General features: G+C 47.3%; 1 protein-coding gene across 18 annotated transcripts in view; it reads left to right on the forward strand.

Moving 5' to 3' along the window:
• LOC106579599 (histone-lysine N-methyltransferase 2C) overlaps positions 1 to 14,590 on the forward strand; it is a 373,485-nt gene that overhangs the window by 208,727 nt on the left and 150,168 nt on the right. For all 18 annotated transcript variants that reach the window (XM_045702710.1, XM_014159676.2, XM_014159658.2 and 15 more), the window contains exon 11: positions 5,777 to 5,925. In XM_045702710.1, the coding sequence (XP_045558666.1) occupies positions 5,777 to 5,925 (149 nt within the window). The remainder of the gene's footprint in view (positions 1 to 5,776; positions 5,926 to 14,590) is intronic.

Raw genomic sequence — 14,590 nt, forward strand, 5'->3', positions numbered from 1 at the left:
TTAACCTCACTAGGGTAGGGGGCACTATTTCCACCTCCAGATGAAAAGCGTGCCCAAAGTAAACTGCTTACTACTCAAGCCCAGATGCAAGGATATGCATATAATTGGTAGATTTGGATAGAAAACACTCTACAGTTTCAAAAACTTTTAAAATAATGTCTGTGAGTATAACAGAACTGATATGGCAGGTGAAAACCTGAGAAACATCCATCCAGGAAGTGGGATGATTTTATGTTTGTAGTTTTCTATTGAATGCCAATACAGTATCCATTGACTTAGGACTCAAATTGCACTTCCTATGGCTTCCACTAGATGTCAACAGTCTTTAGAAATTGTTTCAGGCTTGTATTCTGAAAAATGAGGGAGTAAGACCACTCTGAATGAGTGGGGACTGCAGTGTCCCAGAGGTTTTTCATGCGTGTGACCGAGAGTACACCTTCCTTGTTTTCCTTTTATATTGACGAAGCTTTTGTCCGGTTGAAATGTTATTGATTATTATGACTAAAAACAACCTGAGGATTGATTATAAACATCATTTGATGTTTCTATGAACTTTACTGATACGTTTCGGATTTTTCGTCTGTCTGTTGCGACTGCCTGTGAGCCTGTGGATTACTGAACAAAACGCGCGAACAAAACTGAGGTTTTTGGATATAAAGAGGGACTTTATCGAACAAAACGAAAATGTATTGAGTAAATGGGAGTCTTGTGAGTGCAACCATATGAAGATCATCAAAGGTAAGTGATTAATTTTATTGCCTTTTCTGACTTTTGTAACTCCTCTACTTGGCTGGTAACTATTTGTAATGATTTGTCTGCTGGGCGCTGTTCTCAGATAATCGCATGGTATGCTTTCGCCGTAAAGCCTTTTTGAAATCTGACACCATGGTTGGATTAACAAGAAGTTCATCTTTAAACCGATGTATAACACTTGTATGTTTTATGAATTTTTATAATGCGTATTTCTGTTTTTGAATTTGGCGCTCTGCAATTTCACTGGATGTAGAGACTGAGATATCAGGGACGTAGGTCGGGGTGCCTTGTAAGGATCCGATGGCGAGTGGAGTAATCCCCATCTACCATCAGTCTTATTTGCCAACGTGCAATCATTGGATAACAAAATGGATGAGCTCCGATCAAGACTATCCTACCAACGGGACATTAAAAACTGTAACATCTTATATTTCACCGAGTCGTGGATGACCGACGACATGGATAACATACAGCTGGCTGGGTTTTTGGTCCAACGGCAAGATGGAACAGCTGCCTCTGTTAAGACAAGGGGTGACGGTCTGTGTCTATCTGTAAATAACAGCTGGTGCACAAAATCTAATATTAAGGAAGTCTCGAGGTTTTGCTCACCTGAGGTAGATTATCTCATGATAAACTGTAGACCACACTATTTACAAAAAGAGTTAAACTCGGAGCTGTCTATTTACCACCACAAACCGATGCTGGCACTAAGACGGCACTCAAAGAGCTGTATAAGGCCATAAGCAAACAAGAAAATACTCATCCAGAGGTGGCGCTCCTAGTGGGTGGGGACTTTAATGCAGGGAAACTTAAATCGATTTTACCTCATTTCTACCAGCATGTTAGATGTGCAACCAGAGGGAGAAAAAAATTCTAGATCACCTGTACTCCACACACAGAGACGCGTACAAAGCTCTCCCTCGCCCTCCATTTGGTAAATCCGACCACAACTCTATCCTCCTGATTCCTGCTTACAAGCAAAAATTAAAGCAGGAAGCACCAGTGACTCGTTATATAAAAAAGTGGTCAGATGAAGCAGATGCTAAACTACAGGACTGTTTTGCTATCACAGACTGGAACATGTTCCGGGATTCTTCCGATGGCATTGAGGAGTACACCACATCAGTCACTGGGTTTATCAATAAGTGCATCGAGGACGTCGTCCCCACAGTGACTGTACGTACATACCCCAACCAGAAGCCATGGATTACAGGCAACATTCGCACTGAGCTAAAGGGTAGAGCTGCCGCTTTCAAGGTGTGGGACTCTAACCGGAAGCTTACAAGAAATCCTGCTATGCCCTGCGACGAACCATCAAACATGCGAAGCGACAATACTGGGCTAAGATTGAATCATACTATTCCGGCTCCGACGCTCGTCTTATGTGGCAGGGCTTGCAAACTATTACAGACTACAAAGGGAAGCACAGCCGCGAGCTGCCCAGTGACACGAGCATACCAGACGAGCTAAATCACTTCTATGCTCGCTTCGAGGCAAGCAACACTAAGGACTGCATGAGAGCATCAGCTGTTCCGGACGACTGTGTGATCACGCTCTCTGTAGCCGACGTGAGTAAGACCTTTAAACAGGTCAACATACACAAGGATGCGGGGCCAAACGGATTACCAGGACGTGTGCTCCGGGCATGTGCTGACCAACTGGCAGGTGTCTTCAGACATTTTCAACATGTCCCTGATTAAGTATTTTTAATACCAACATGTTTCAAGCTTACCACCATAGTCCCTGTGCCCAAGAACACAAAGGCAACCTGCCTAAATGACTACAGACCCGTAGCACTCCCGTCCGTAGCCATGAAGTGCTTTGAAAGGTTGGTAATGGCTCACATCAACACCATTATCCCAGAAACCCTAGACACACTCTAATTTGCATAATGCCCAAACAGATCCACAGATGATGCAATCTCTATTGCACTCCAAACTGCCCTTTCCCACCTGGACAAAAGGAACATCTATGTGAGAATGCTATTCATTGACTACAGCTCAGCGTTCAACACCATAGTACCCTCAAAGCTCATCACTAAGCTAAGGATCCTGGGACTAAACACCTCCCTCTGCAACTGGATCCTGGACTTCCTGATGGGCCGCCCCCAGGTGGTGTGGGTAGGTACCAACACATCTGCCACGCTGATCCTCAACACTGGAGCTCCCCAGGGATGCGTCCTCAGTCCCCTCCTGCACTCCCTCTGGTCACCCACGACTGCATGGCCAGGCATGACTCCAACACCATCATTAAGTTTGCAGACGACACAACAGTGGTAGGCCTGATCACCAACAACGACGAGGCAGCCTATAGGGAGGAAGTCAGAGACCTGGCCGGGTGGTGCCAGAATAACAACCTATCCCTCAACGTAACCAAGACTAAAGAGATTATTGTGGACTACAGGAAAAGGAGGACCGAGCATGCCCCCATTCTCATCGACAGGGCTGTAGTGGCGCAGTTTGAGAGCTTCAAGTTCCATGGTGTCCACATCAACAACAAACTAGAATGGTCCGACCACACCAAGACAGTTGTGAAGAAGGCACTATAATGCCTATTCCCCCTCAGGAGACTGAAAAGATTTGGCATGGGTCTTCAGATCCTCAAAAAGTTATACAGCTGCACCATCGAGAGCATCCTGACTGGTTGCATCACCACCTGGTATGGCAACTGCTCGGCCTCCGACCACAAGGCACTACAGAGGGTAGTGCGTACGGCCCAGTACATCACCAGGGCCAAGCTTCCTGCCATCCAGGACCTCTATACCAGGCGGTGTCAGTGGAAGGCCCTAAAAATTTCCAAAGACTCCAACCACCCTTGTCATAGACTCCTAGCCACCCTAGTTATCTCTGCTACTGTACGGCAAGCGGTAACAGAGCTCCAAGTCTTGGTCCAAAAGGCTTCTTAACAGCTTTTACTCCCAAGCCAATAGACTCCTGAATAGCTAATGAAATGGCTACCTGGACTATTTGCATTGCCGCCCCCCCCCCATTTTTACACTGCTACTACTGTTTATTATCCATGCATAGTCACTTTAACTCTACCTACATGTACATATTACCTAATTTACTCAACTAATCGGTGCCCCAGCACATTGACTCTGTACCGGTACCCCCTGTATATAGCCTCGTTATTGTTATTTTGTTTTAGTTTTTACTTTAGTTTATTTAGTAAATATTTTCTTAACCAACAATGCAGTTCAAGAAATAGAGTTAAGGGCCTGTAAGTAAGCATTTCACGGTAAGGTCTACACCTGTTGTATTCAGCGCATGTGACAAGTATTTGATTTGATCTTCAATATATTAAACTTTAGTTTGTTCAAGTTTCACAGGCAGGGAAACGTAGAGTTACATAGTTGTAGGTTAGTTTAGTTGGTTTCTCACACGTTTCACATCGTACAAATGTTCAATTCCAAAGGTCATCTTCAGGTTAACAACTGGCTCAGCGCTCCAGCCAATCCTGGTCACCGAAAACGATAAATCAGTAGATTACTGGCTACGGGGCCTCTTCACCAACCACTATTGTTAACCAATCACAGAGCTGGATTTGGCAGCCCTGCTGAGGGCCAACATTTTTTCGCGACAGAGTAATTGTTGCCCACGGCGACAACTGCGAAGTCATTACGGCAACCCAGAGCTCATGCGGTCAGTGGCACAGTGATGGCTTTGTGACAAGGGGTCGTGTAAAGTAAAAATCACTGTGGCGAATGGATTGGTTTATCCAAGGTCCAGCAAGTCGCCTGAGGGTCACACACATTATTCACTGTACTAGACACTTCTTGGGGTCCAGGGAAGTAGATGGAAGCTGCAAACTCAAATCAACCCTTACAGTGGAACCACACTTGAAGTGCTGTTTTAGGCATTTTGTATTGGGGGCCGGGAAAACTGGCAGCCGTAGGTAATTCACAAGGCCAGTTCTGCATTGTTATTGTGGCTAGTTTTAACAGTAGCATTAACACCAGCTCCCGGAGAGGGATGACGTGGCCATTCTCTAAGAGGTCCCTCAGAAGTATGACGAAGCACACTCATATTGCTGAGTAGGGCTCACGCAGCCACTTCTCTGGTAGTCATCCTAATGTTCCCCTAACACACTGGGATGTATTACCATCGATGAACTGCATTGGTGTGTTTGCATAGTGCTTACCTATCACACTGACTCAGCTAACTAGCTTCTTGCCAGTCTCCCCACTGAAATTCTAATCAAACTCAAACTGGTCCATCTTTTGAAGAAGCCAGAGCTAGGGAGTCGCTGGAGTAGCCCAATTCCCCATAATGACTCTACCTCCCGCGGACACTCACTCGGGGGTCCTTTCGACACAGCCGGCTGCCCTGCCCTGGTGCCTGTGCAGAAATGTAATTACTGCAGGCAGGGAGAGCCGGAGAGAAAATGGAGCAGGAGACAGTCGGACTGCACCCTACTGGGACAAACCTGCAGCAGCGCGACACAGAGAATTCATCTGGAGGGAGGGGAGAGAAAGAGAGAGACTGGAGAGGGAAAGCTGGGAGGGAGCAAGGCAGAGTAAGAGAGGGTGCGAGAAAAGGGAGGAAGAGTGGAGGAGAGTGAGACAGGGGGAAACAGCTGGCAGAGCAAACCCACAGGCTTAGAGACCCCTCTCTGGGAGAGCTGCCCTGGAGGCTGTCTGACTGATGATGAACCAAACCTGCCTGACTAGACAGTTTAGTCTTGCTTAATGCATCAGGGTGGATGTCAAATAATAACTAAGGCTGGTATAAAGAAGGACTGATGGAAACCAGCTTCACACTGATGACAAGTGAAGCTGCACTGTTATCATGGACCATGTGATTGTGGTGTGTTCCAGTGAAAATAATATATTTATTGCTTTGTCATAGTCACGTCAGGTGGGGGTATTGTTAGTGGGTTATGTGTATTGTCATAACCTGACATGACATTTATGTAAACAATATGGAGAAAGTGCTGGTTATTATGGAAGAAGAAATTATTGGGGAAACACTGATGCTACAAGTTGAAGTAATGTAAAGCTGTGTTGTTTTTTTGTTTATCTCAGGTGGCTTCATGGGGAGTGTGAGAAGCAGGCAGGGGGCGACCTGGACCTTCACCCCCAGGCCGACTACGTCTGTACACAGAGGGACATGGTGGAAACCCCGGCCAGCCCCATCCAGGAACCCACAGAACCAGAACCAGAACCAACTATGGGTAAGAACAGAAACTGCACATCTGGAGTGTAGTTGACTACGTGGAATAGTTTTGTAGTCTTATGTAATATGTTGACTAGTGTTATATGTAATGTGGCTCTATACTCCAGCATTTTAGGTATGTGAATGTTAAATATTAGGCATGTATGAAAATACCCTCAAATACAGAATGTATAAAAATACCCTAAAATAAAAGGTGACATTCTGTACTGTTTCCTGTGAAACAAAACACTGGAGTGTGAGTGTAGAACACTGTGTGTGTGTATATGTGTGTGTATATATATATATATACATACTTTTGACTGGTACTGTGTGTGTAGATAGTACCAGTCAAAAGTTTGGACACGCCTACTCATTCAAGGGTTTTTCTTTATTTTTACAATTTTCTACATTGTAGAATAATAGTGAAGATATCAAAACTATGAAATAACACATGGAATCATGTAATATCTAAAAAAGTGTTAAACAAATCAAAATATTTGACATTTTTCAAAGTTGCCACACTTTTCCTTGATGACAGCTTTGCACACAATGTAGAAAATATTAAAAATGAAGACAGACTCTTGAATGAGTAGATGTTTCCATACTTTTGACTGGTACTGTGTATATATACATGTTTTTGCTTCACTGTCCAAATACATATGATGTGGAACAGTGTTGTTATCTTGTTGACTATTTGCATTAGTACTGTTGTCAAGTTGACTATGTAGAATATAACTGTAGTCTAGTTGTTGACTATGTGGAATATTGCTGTAGTCAAGTGTTTCTTAATCCTGGTCACGGGGACCCGAAAGGGGTTTTGACCTAGCACTACACACCTGGGTCCACTAATCAACTAATCATCAAACTTTTGTTTGATTAGTGTAATCAGGTGTGTCGTGCTAGGGCAATCCCAGGACCAGGATTAAGAAACACTGCTGTAGTCTCATTGACTATGTGCAGTAGTGCTGTAGTCTTGTTGTTGACTATGTGCAGTAGTGCTGTAGTCTCATTGACTATGTGCAATAGTGCTGTAGTCTCATTGACGACTATGTGCAGTAGTTCTGTAGTCTTGTTGTTGACTATGTGCAATAGTGCTGTAGTCTCATTGACTATGTGCAGTAGTGCTGTAGTCTCATTGACTATGTGCAGTAGTGCTGTAGTCTTGTTGTTGACTATGTGCAGTAGTGCTGTAGTCTTGTTGTTGACTATGTGTAATAGTGCTGTAGTCTCATTGACTATGTGCAATAGTGCTGTAGTCTTGTTGTTGACTATGTGCAGTAGTGCTGTAGTGTCATTGACTATGTGCAATAGTGCTGTAGTCTCATTGACGACTATGTGCAGTAGTTCTGTAGTCTTGTTGTTGACTATGTGCAATAGTGCTGTAGTCTCATTGACTATGTGCAATAGTGCTGTAGTCTCATTGATGACTATGTGCAGTAGTTCTGTAGTCTTGTTGTTGACTATGTGCAATAGTGCTGTAGTCTCATTGACTATGTGCAGTAGTGCTGTAGTCTCATTGACTATGTGCAGTAGTGCTGTAGTCTTGTTGTTGACTATGTGCAGTAGTGCTGTAGTCTTGTTGTTGACTATGTGCAATAGTGCTGTAGTCTCATTGACTATGTGCAATAGTGCTGTAGTCTTGTTGTTGACTATGTGCAGTAGTGCTGTAGTCTCATTGACTGTGCAATAGTGCTGTAGTCTCATTGACGACTATGTGCAGTAGTGCTGTAGTCTCATTGTTGACTATGTGCAATAGTGCTGTAGTCTCGTTGTTGACTATGTGCAGTAGTGCTGTAGTCTTGTTGTTGACTATGTGCAGTAGTGCTGTAGTCTTGTTGTTGACTATGTGCAGTAGTGCTGTAGTCTTGTTGTTGACTATGTGCAGTAGTGCTGTAGTCTTGTTGTTGACTATGTGCAGTAGTGCTGTAGTCTTGTTGTTGACTATGTGCAGTAGTGCTGCAGTCTTGTTGTTGACTATGTGGAATAGTGCCGTGCTCTTGTTGTTGACTGTGGAAATGTTGCCGTGCTCTTGTTGTTGACTATGTGCAATAGTGCCGTGCTCTTGTTGTTGACTATGTGGAATAGTGCCGTGCTCTTGTTGTTGACTGTGGAATAGTGCCGTGCTCTTGTTGTTGACTATGTGGAATAGTGCCGTGCTCTTGTTGTTGACTGTGGAATAGTACTGTAGTTGACTGTGGAATAGTGCTGTAGTCTTGTTGACTATTTGGCGCTAACCAACAATTAACTGTCCTGAACGTGTTTTTTGGACAATATCTCTTTGGGTTTTGTAATGTCTTTTTGGATGATGCAGTGCAGTTCTGGTCATCCCCAAATTGAAGGTCCACACAGCATTGTATCCCCTCCATCCACATCATCTCTCACAGAGCCAGGCCGGGTGTACCGGAGAGAAATGCTTCAATTACTGGCTTCCTGTATACACAGAACCAGCTGGTGACCTATCATGGGCCGGCCCTGCGCCGCCAGCTAAAAACCAATCTGATTTCCCTCGAAAGATTTATTACTAGGTCTGGGACGATACCAGTGTCGCGATACACGTTAGCCCTAATGTTGGAAACAAACATTATGTTGTCATCCAGAGTCACATTTATTGATTTTCTAAACTATAGCACAATATGTTACATACAGCAGGTTATTAAAGCAGCAAAGAGTTAGGTTTGCTTCATGTTTTCAGTTTTGCCATTGAAATTGGGATATTGTTATCGTCACAGCCCTAGTTATTACCTGGCCAAATGAAAATGGACCCTGTTCCCAGCCTGCTTGGCACCCAGATGAATTGTTGTAATTTCTTCTTCTCTCCTCCTCTTCTCTCTCCCTGTAGCCACCCCATCACCTCTCTACACTGTCTTCTAGCCACCTCATCACCTCTACACTGTCTTCTAGCCACCTCATCACCTCTACACTGTCTTCTAGCCACCCCATCACCTCTCTACACTGTCTTCTAGCCACCTCATCACCTCTACACTGTCTTCTAGCCACCTCATCACCTCTACACTGTCTTCTAGCCACCCCATCACCTCTCTACACTGTCTTCTAGCCACCTCATCACCTCTACACTGTCTTCTAGCCACCTCATCACCTCTACACTGTCTTCTAGCCACCCCATCACCTCTACACTGTCTTCTAGCCACCTCATCACCTCTACACTGTCTTCTAGCCACCTCATCACCTCTCTCACTGTCTTCTAGCCACCCCATCAGCTCTCTACACTGTCTTCTAGCCACCCCATCACCTCTCTACACGGTCTTCTAGCCACCTCATCACCTCTCTACACTGTCTTCTAGCCACCTCATCACCTCTACACTGTCTTCTAGCCACCTCATCACCTCTACACTGTCTTCTAGCCACCTCATCACCTCTACACTGTCTTCTAGCCACCTCATCACCTCTACACTGTCTTCTAGCCACCTCATCACCTCTACACTGTCTTCTAGCCACCTCATCACCTCTACACTGTCTTCTAGCCACCTCATCACCTCTACACTGTCTTCTAGCCACCTCATCACCTCTACACTGTCTTCTAGCCACCTCATCACCTCTACACTGTCTTCTAGCCACCTCATCACCTCTACACTGTCTTCTAGCCACCCCATCACCTCTCTACACTGTCTTCTAGCCACCTCATCACCTCTACACTGTCTTCTAGCCACCCCATCACCTCTCTACACTGTCTTCTAGCCACCTCATCACCTCTACACTGTCTTCTAGCCACCTCATCACCTCTACACTGTCTTCTAGCCACCCCATCACCTCTCTACACTGTCTTCTAGCCACCTCATCACCTCTACACTGTCTTCTAGCCACCCCATCACCTCTCTCACTGTCTTCTAGCCACCCCATCACCTCTCTACACTGTCTTTAAGCCACCCCATCACCTCTCTACACTGTCTTCTAGCCACCCCATCACCTCTACACTGTCTTCTAGCCACCCCATCACCTCTCTACACTGTCTTTAAGCCACCCCATCACCTCTCTACACTGTCTTCTAGCTACCCCATCACCTCTCTACACTGTCTTCTAGCCACCCCATCACCTCTCTACACTGTCTTCTAGCCACCCCATCACCTCTCTACACGGTCTTCTAGCCACCCCATCACCTCTCTACACTGTCTTCTAGCCACCCCATCACCTCTCTACACTGTCTTCTAGCCACCCCCATCACCTCTCTACACTGTCTTCTAGCCACCCCCATCACCTCTCTACACTGTCTTCTAGCCACCCCCATCACCTCTACACTGTCTTCTAGCCACCCCATCACCTCTGTGTGTGCCTGTCTCTGTCTGTGCTTGTGTGCGGACGTGTCTGTCTGTGCGGACGTGTCTGTCTGTGCGGACGTGTCTGTCTGTCTGTCTGTCTGCGGACGCGTCTGTCTGTCTGTCTGTCTGTGCGGACGCGTCTGTCTGTCTGTGCGGACGCGTCTGTCTGTCTGTGCGGACGCGTCTGTCTGTCTGTCTGTGCGGACGCGGCAGTCTGTCTGTCTCTCTCTGCGGACGCGTCTGTCTCTCTCTGCGGACGCGTCTGTCTCTCTCTGCGGACGCGTCTGTCTCTCTCTGCGGACGCGTCTGTCTCTCTCTGCGGACGCGTCTGTCTCTCTCTGCGGACGCGTCTGTCTCTCTCTGCGGACGCGTCTGTCTCTCTCTGCGGACGCGTCTGTCTGTCTGTCTGGACGCAGACGCGTCTGTCTGTCTGTCTGGACGCGTCTGTCTGTCTGTCTGTCTGTCTGGACGCGTCTGTCTGTCTGTCTGTCTGTCTGGACGCGTCTGTCTGTCTGGACGCGTCTGTCTCTGTCTGTGCGGACGCGTCTGTCTCTGTCTGTGCGGACGCGTCTGTCTCTGTCTGTGCGGACGCGTCTGTCTCTGTCTCTCTGTGCGGGCGCGGCTGTCTCTGTCTCTCTGTGCGGGCGCGTCTGTCTCTCTGTGCGGGCGCGTCTGTCTCTCTGTGCGGGCGCGTCTGTCTCTCTGTGCGGGCGCGTCTGTCTCTCTGTGCGGGCGCGTCTGTCTCTCTGTGCGGGCGCGTCTGTCTGTCTCTGTGCAGGCGCGTCTGTCTGTCTGCGGACCTGTGTCTGCGTCTGTCTGTCTGCGGACCTGTGTCTGCGGACCTGTCTGTCTGTCTGTCTGCGGACCTGTCTGCGGACCTGTCTGTTTCTCTGTCTGTGTGGGCGTGCCTATGTCTGTCTCTGCGGGCGGGCCTGTGTGTCTGTCGGTTTGTGTGTGCCTGTCTATCTGTGCGGGCGGGCGTGTCTGTCTCTCTCTCTGTGTCTGTCCCTGTCTCTGTCTGTCTGTCTGTCTGTCTGTCTGTCTGTCTGTCTCCTGTGTGCCTGCCTGCCTGCCTGCCTGTCTCTGTCTGTCTGTCTGTCTGTCTGTGCCTGCCTGCCTGCCTGCCTGTCTGTCTGTGCCTGCCTGCCTGTCTGTCTGTCTGTGCCTGTCTGTCTGTGCCTGCCTGCCCGTCCCTGTCTGCCTGCCCTTCCCTGTCTGCCTGCCCTTCCCTGTCTGCCTGCCCTTCCCTGTCTGCCTGCCCGTCCCTGTCTGCCTGCCCGTCCCTGTCTGCCTGCCCGTCCCTGTCTGCCTGCCCGTCCCTGTCTGCCTGCGTGTGTCTCTGTCTGTGCTTATCTCTGTGTGCCTGTTTGTCTGTGTGTCTCTGTCTGTGTGTGCCTGTCTCTGTCTGTGTGTGCCTGTCTCTGTCTGTGTGTGCCTGTCTCTGTCTGTGTGCTTGTATGTGTGTGTGCCTGTCTGTCTCGGCCTGTCTGTCTCGGCCTGTCTGCCTGTGTGTGTGTTGTGTGTGATGTTCATGCATATATTCAAGCGCATCAGTGTGTGTGCGCTCGCATATATGCTTGGGACAAGTTGAGTGATGATGGGATAGGAAGTGTTTGTTACCCACCGTAGCCATGGGCCTTTCCTTTGTGGAACCAGGCTGCCAGAAGCAGCAGAATTCTGGGCCCGGGCCAAAACAGGCTGCAGAGTAGCACAGGGAGAGGAAGAAATCATCCCCTCTCTCTCTCTCTCTCTCTCTCTCTCTCTCTGTGTTTGTTCCATATGTCTCTCTCTCTCTGTTTGTGCTCTCTAGCGCGCTCTCGCTCTGTCGCTCTTTCTCGCTCTCTCGGTCGCGCTCTCGCTCTGTCGCTCTCTTTCCCACCCCATGCCCCTCTCTCCCCTGCCTCTCTCCTCCCCACCCCCTGCCTCTCTCCATCCTGTTCCTGTCACATGTCCTGGCGGGTGCAGACACAACACCACATCAAGCTGTATACACTAGGCTAGACTCCTAGGCCTACAGTCATATTCACTTATGCAGTCGTTTTTCACACGCATACAGTAATATTCAATTTTGTCGACACACACCATTTACATGCTTGCATGTACTGTGCATTCGGAAAGTAGTCAGACCCCATTCTTTTTTTCCACATTTTGTTACCTTACAGCCTTATTCTAAAATGGATTAAATAAATGTTTTGCCCTCATCAATCTACACACAATACCCCACAATGACATCACAATACCCCACAATGACAGAGCAAAACACAGGTTGTTATAAATGTTTTCAAATTTATACAAAACAGAAATACCTTATTTAAATAAGTATTCAGACCCTTTGCTATGAGACTTGAAATTCAGCTCAGGTGCATCCTGTTTCCATTGATCATCCTTGAAATGTTTCTACAACTTGATTGGAGTACACCTGTGGTAAATTCAATTGAATGGACATGATTTGGAAAGGCACACACCTGACTTTATAAGGTCCCACAGAAAAAAACAAGCTATGAGGTCAAAGGAATTGTCCTCAAAGCTCCGAGACAGGATTGTGTCGAGGCACAGATCTTGGGAAGGGTACCAAAATATTTCTGCGGCATTAAAGGTCCCCAAGAACACAGTGGCCGCCATCATTCTTAAATGGAAGAAGTTTGGAACCACCAAGTTTGGCCTGGCCAAACTGAGAAATTGGGGGAGAAGCCCCTTGGTCAGGGAGGTGACCAAGAACCTGATGGTCGCTTTGACAGAGTTCCTCTGTGGAGAAGGACAACCATCTCTGCAACACCACCAATCAGGCCTTTATGGTAGAGTGGCCAGATGGAAGCCACTCCTCAGTAAAAGGCCCACTTGGAATTTTCCAAAAGGCACCTAAAATACTCTCAGACCATGAGAAACAATATTCTCTGGTCTGGTGAAACCAAGATTGAACTCTTTGGCCTGAATGCCAAGCGTCATGTCTGGAGGAAACCTGGCGCCATCCCTACAGTGAAGCATGGTGGTGGCAGCATCATGCTGTGGGGATGTTTTTCAGCGGCAGGGACTGGGAGACTAGTCCGCATCAAGGGAAAGATTAATGGAGCAAAGTACAGAGATCCTTGATGAAAACCTGCTCCAGAGCATTCAGGATTTCAGACTGGGGCGAAGGTTCACCTACCAACAGGACAACGACCCTAAGCACACAGCCAAGACAATGCAGGAGTAGCTTTGGGACAAGTCTCTGAATGTCCTTGAGTGGCACAGATGTTTTTCAGCAGCAGGACCTGGAAGACTAGTCAGGATCGAGGGAAAGATGAACGGAGCACAGACTGGGGCAACAGGACAATGACCCTAGGAATACAGTAAAGACAACGCAGGAGTGTCTCTGAATATCCTTGAGAAGCCCAGCCAGAGCCCGGACTTGAACCCGATCGAACATCTCTGGAGAAACCAGAAAATTGCTGTGCAGCGACGCTCCCCATCCAACCTGACAGAGCTTGAGAGGGTCTGCAGAGAAGATGGGATTAACTCCCCAAATACAGGTGTACCAACCTTGTAAGAAGACTCGAGGCTGTAATCGCTGCCAAAGATGCTTCAACAAAGTATTGAGTAAAGAGTGAATACTAATGTAAATCTGCTATTCCATTTTATTTTAAACATTTTTGTTGCTAAATGTTCTAAAAACCTGTTTTTGCTTTGTCATTATGGGGTATTGTGTGTAGATTGATGGGGGGAAAAACTATTGAATTCATTTTTGAATAAGGCTAACGTAACAAAATCTGGAAAAAGTCAAGGGGTCTGAATACTTTCCGAATGCGCTGTACATGCATCCGCACAGAGTTGCTAATGCAGAATTGTATAACTCATTCTGGCCCAATGACCAATAACACCATTACCTGAGCTTTGCTTTGTGCCTTTTCTGACTCTATTACATAAAATTCCACACAGACACCCACCAACTCCACACAACCTCAAACATTCATGGCTGAATAACTCAGTGCAGCAGCTTTGCATTGGGGGGGGGAATACTCCCTTTCTCCATGCTGTCAGGAGAGACATATGGCTGTGTGTCGATCTGGGGTGGGCTTAGCCAATGAGGACGGGGACGGGCCCCTCTGAAGTGGGAGTGGAGGTGTGGGTGGTCTTTGACCCCACTGGCTAACCACTTACCTGCTGGTGCCACTGTCTGCCACAGCCCACTGTGGGATAACCAGACTTTTATTAGTCACCTATACCCAGACTATTTATCTTCATTGGCAGAGCTAATGTTCTCTTTGGACCCCTTTCGTGCATTCCCATCTTGATCTGTATCGCGTTTTCTGCCTTACCTCGCTCTCTCGCTCTCTTTCTCCTTGGCTCGTACTGTCTCGTTCGTTCTCCCTTCCCCTGCCCTCTATTTTTGTGCTGCTTGGAGCGGCGTAGGGAGAAGAGGTGGAAGGTCTC

This window comes from Salmo salar, chromosome ssa19, assembly GCF_905237065.1.
Source record: "Salmo salar chromosome ssa19, Ssal_v3.1, whole genome shotgun sequence".
NCBI lineage: Eukaryota > Metazoa > Chordata > Actinopteri > Salmoniformes > Salmonidae > Salmo > Salmo salar.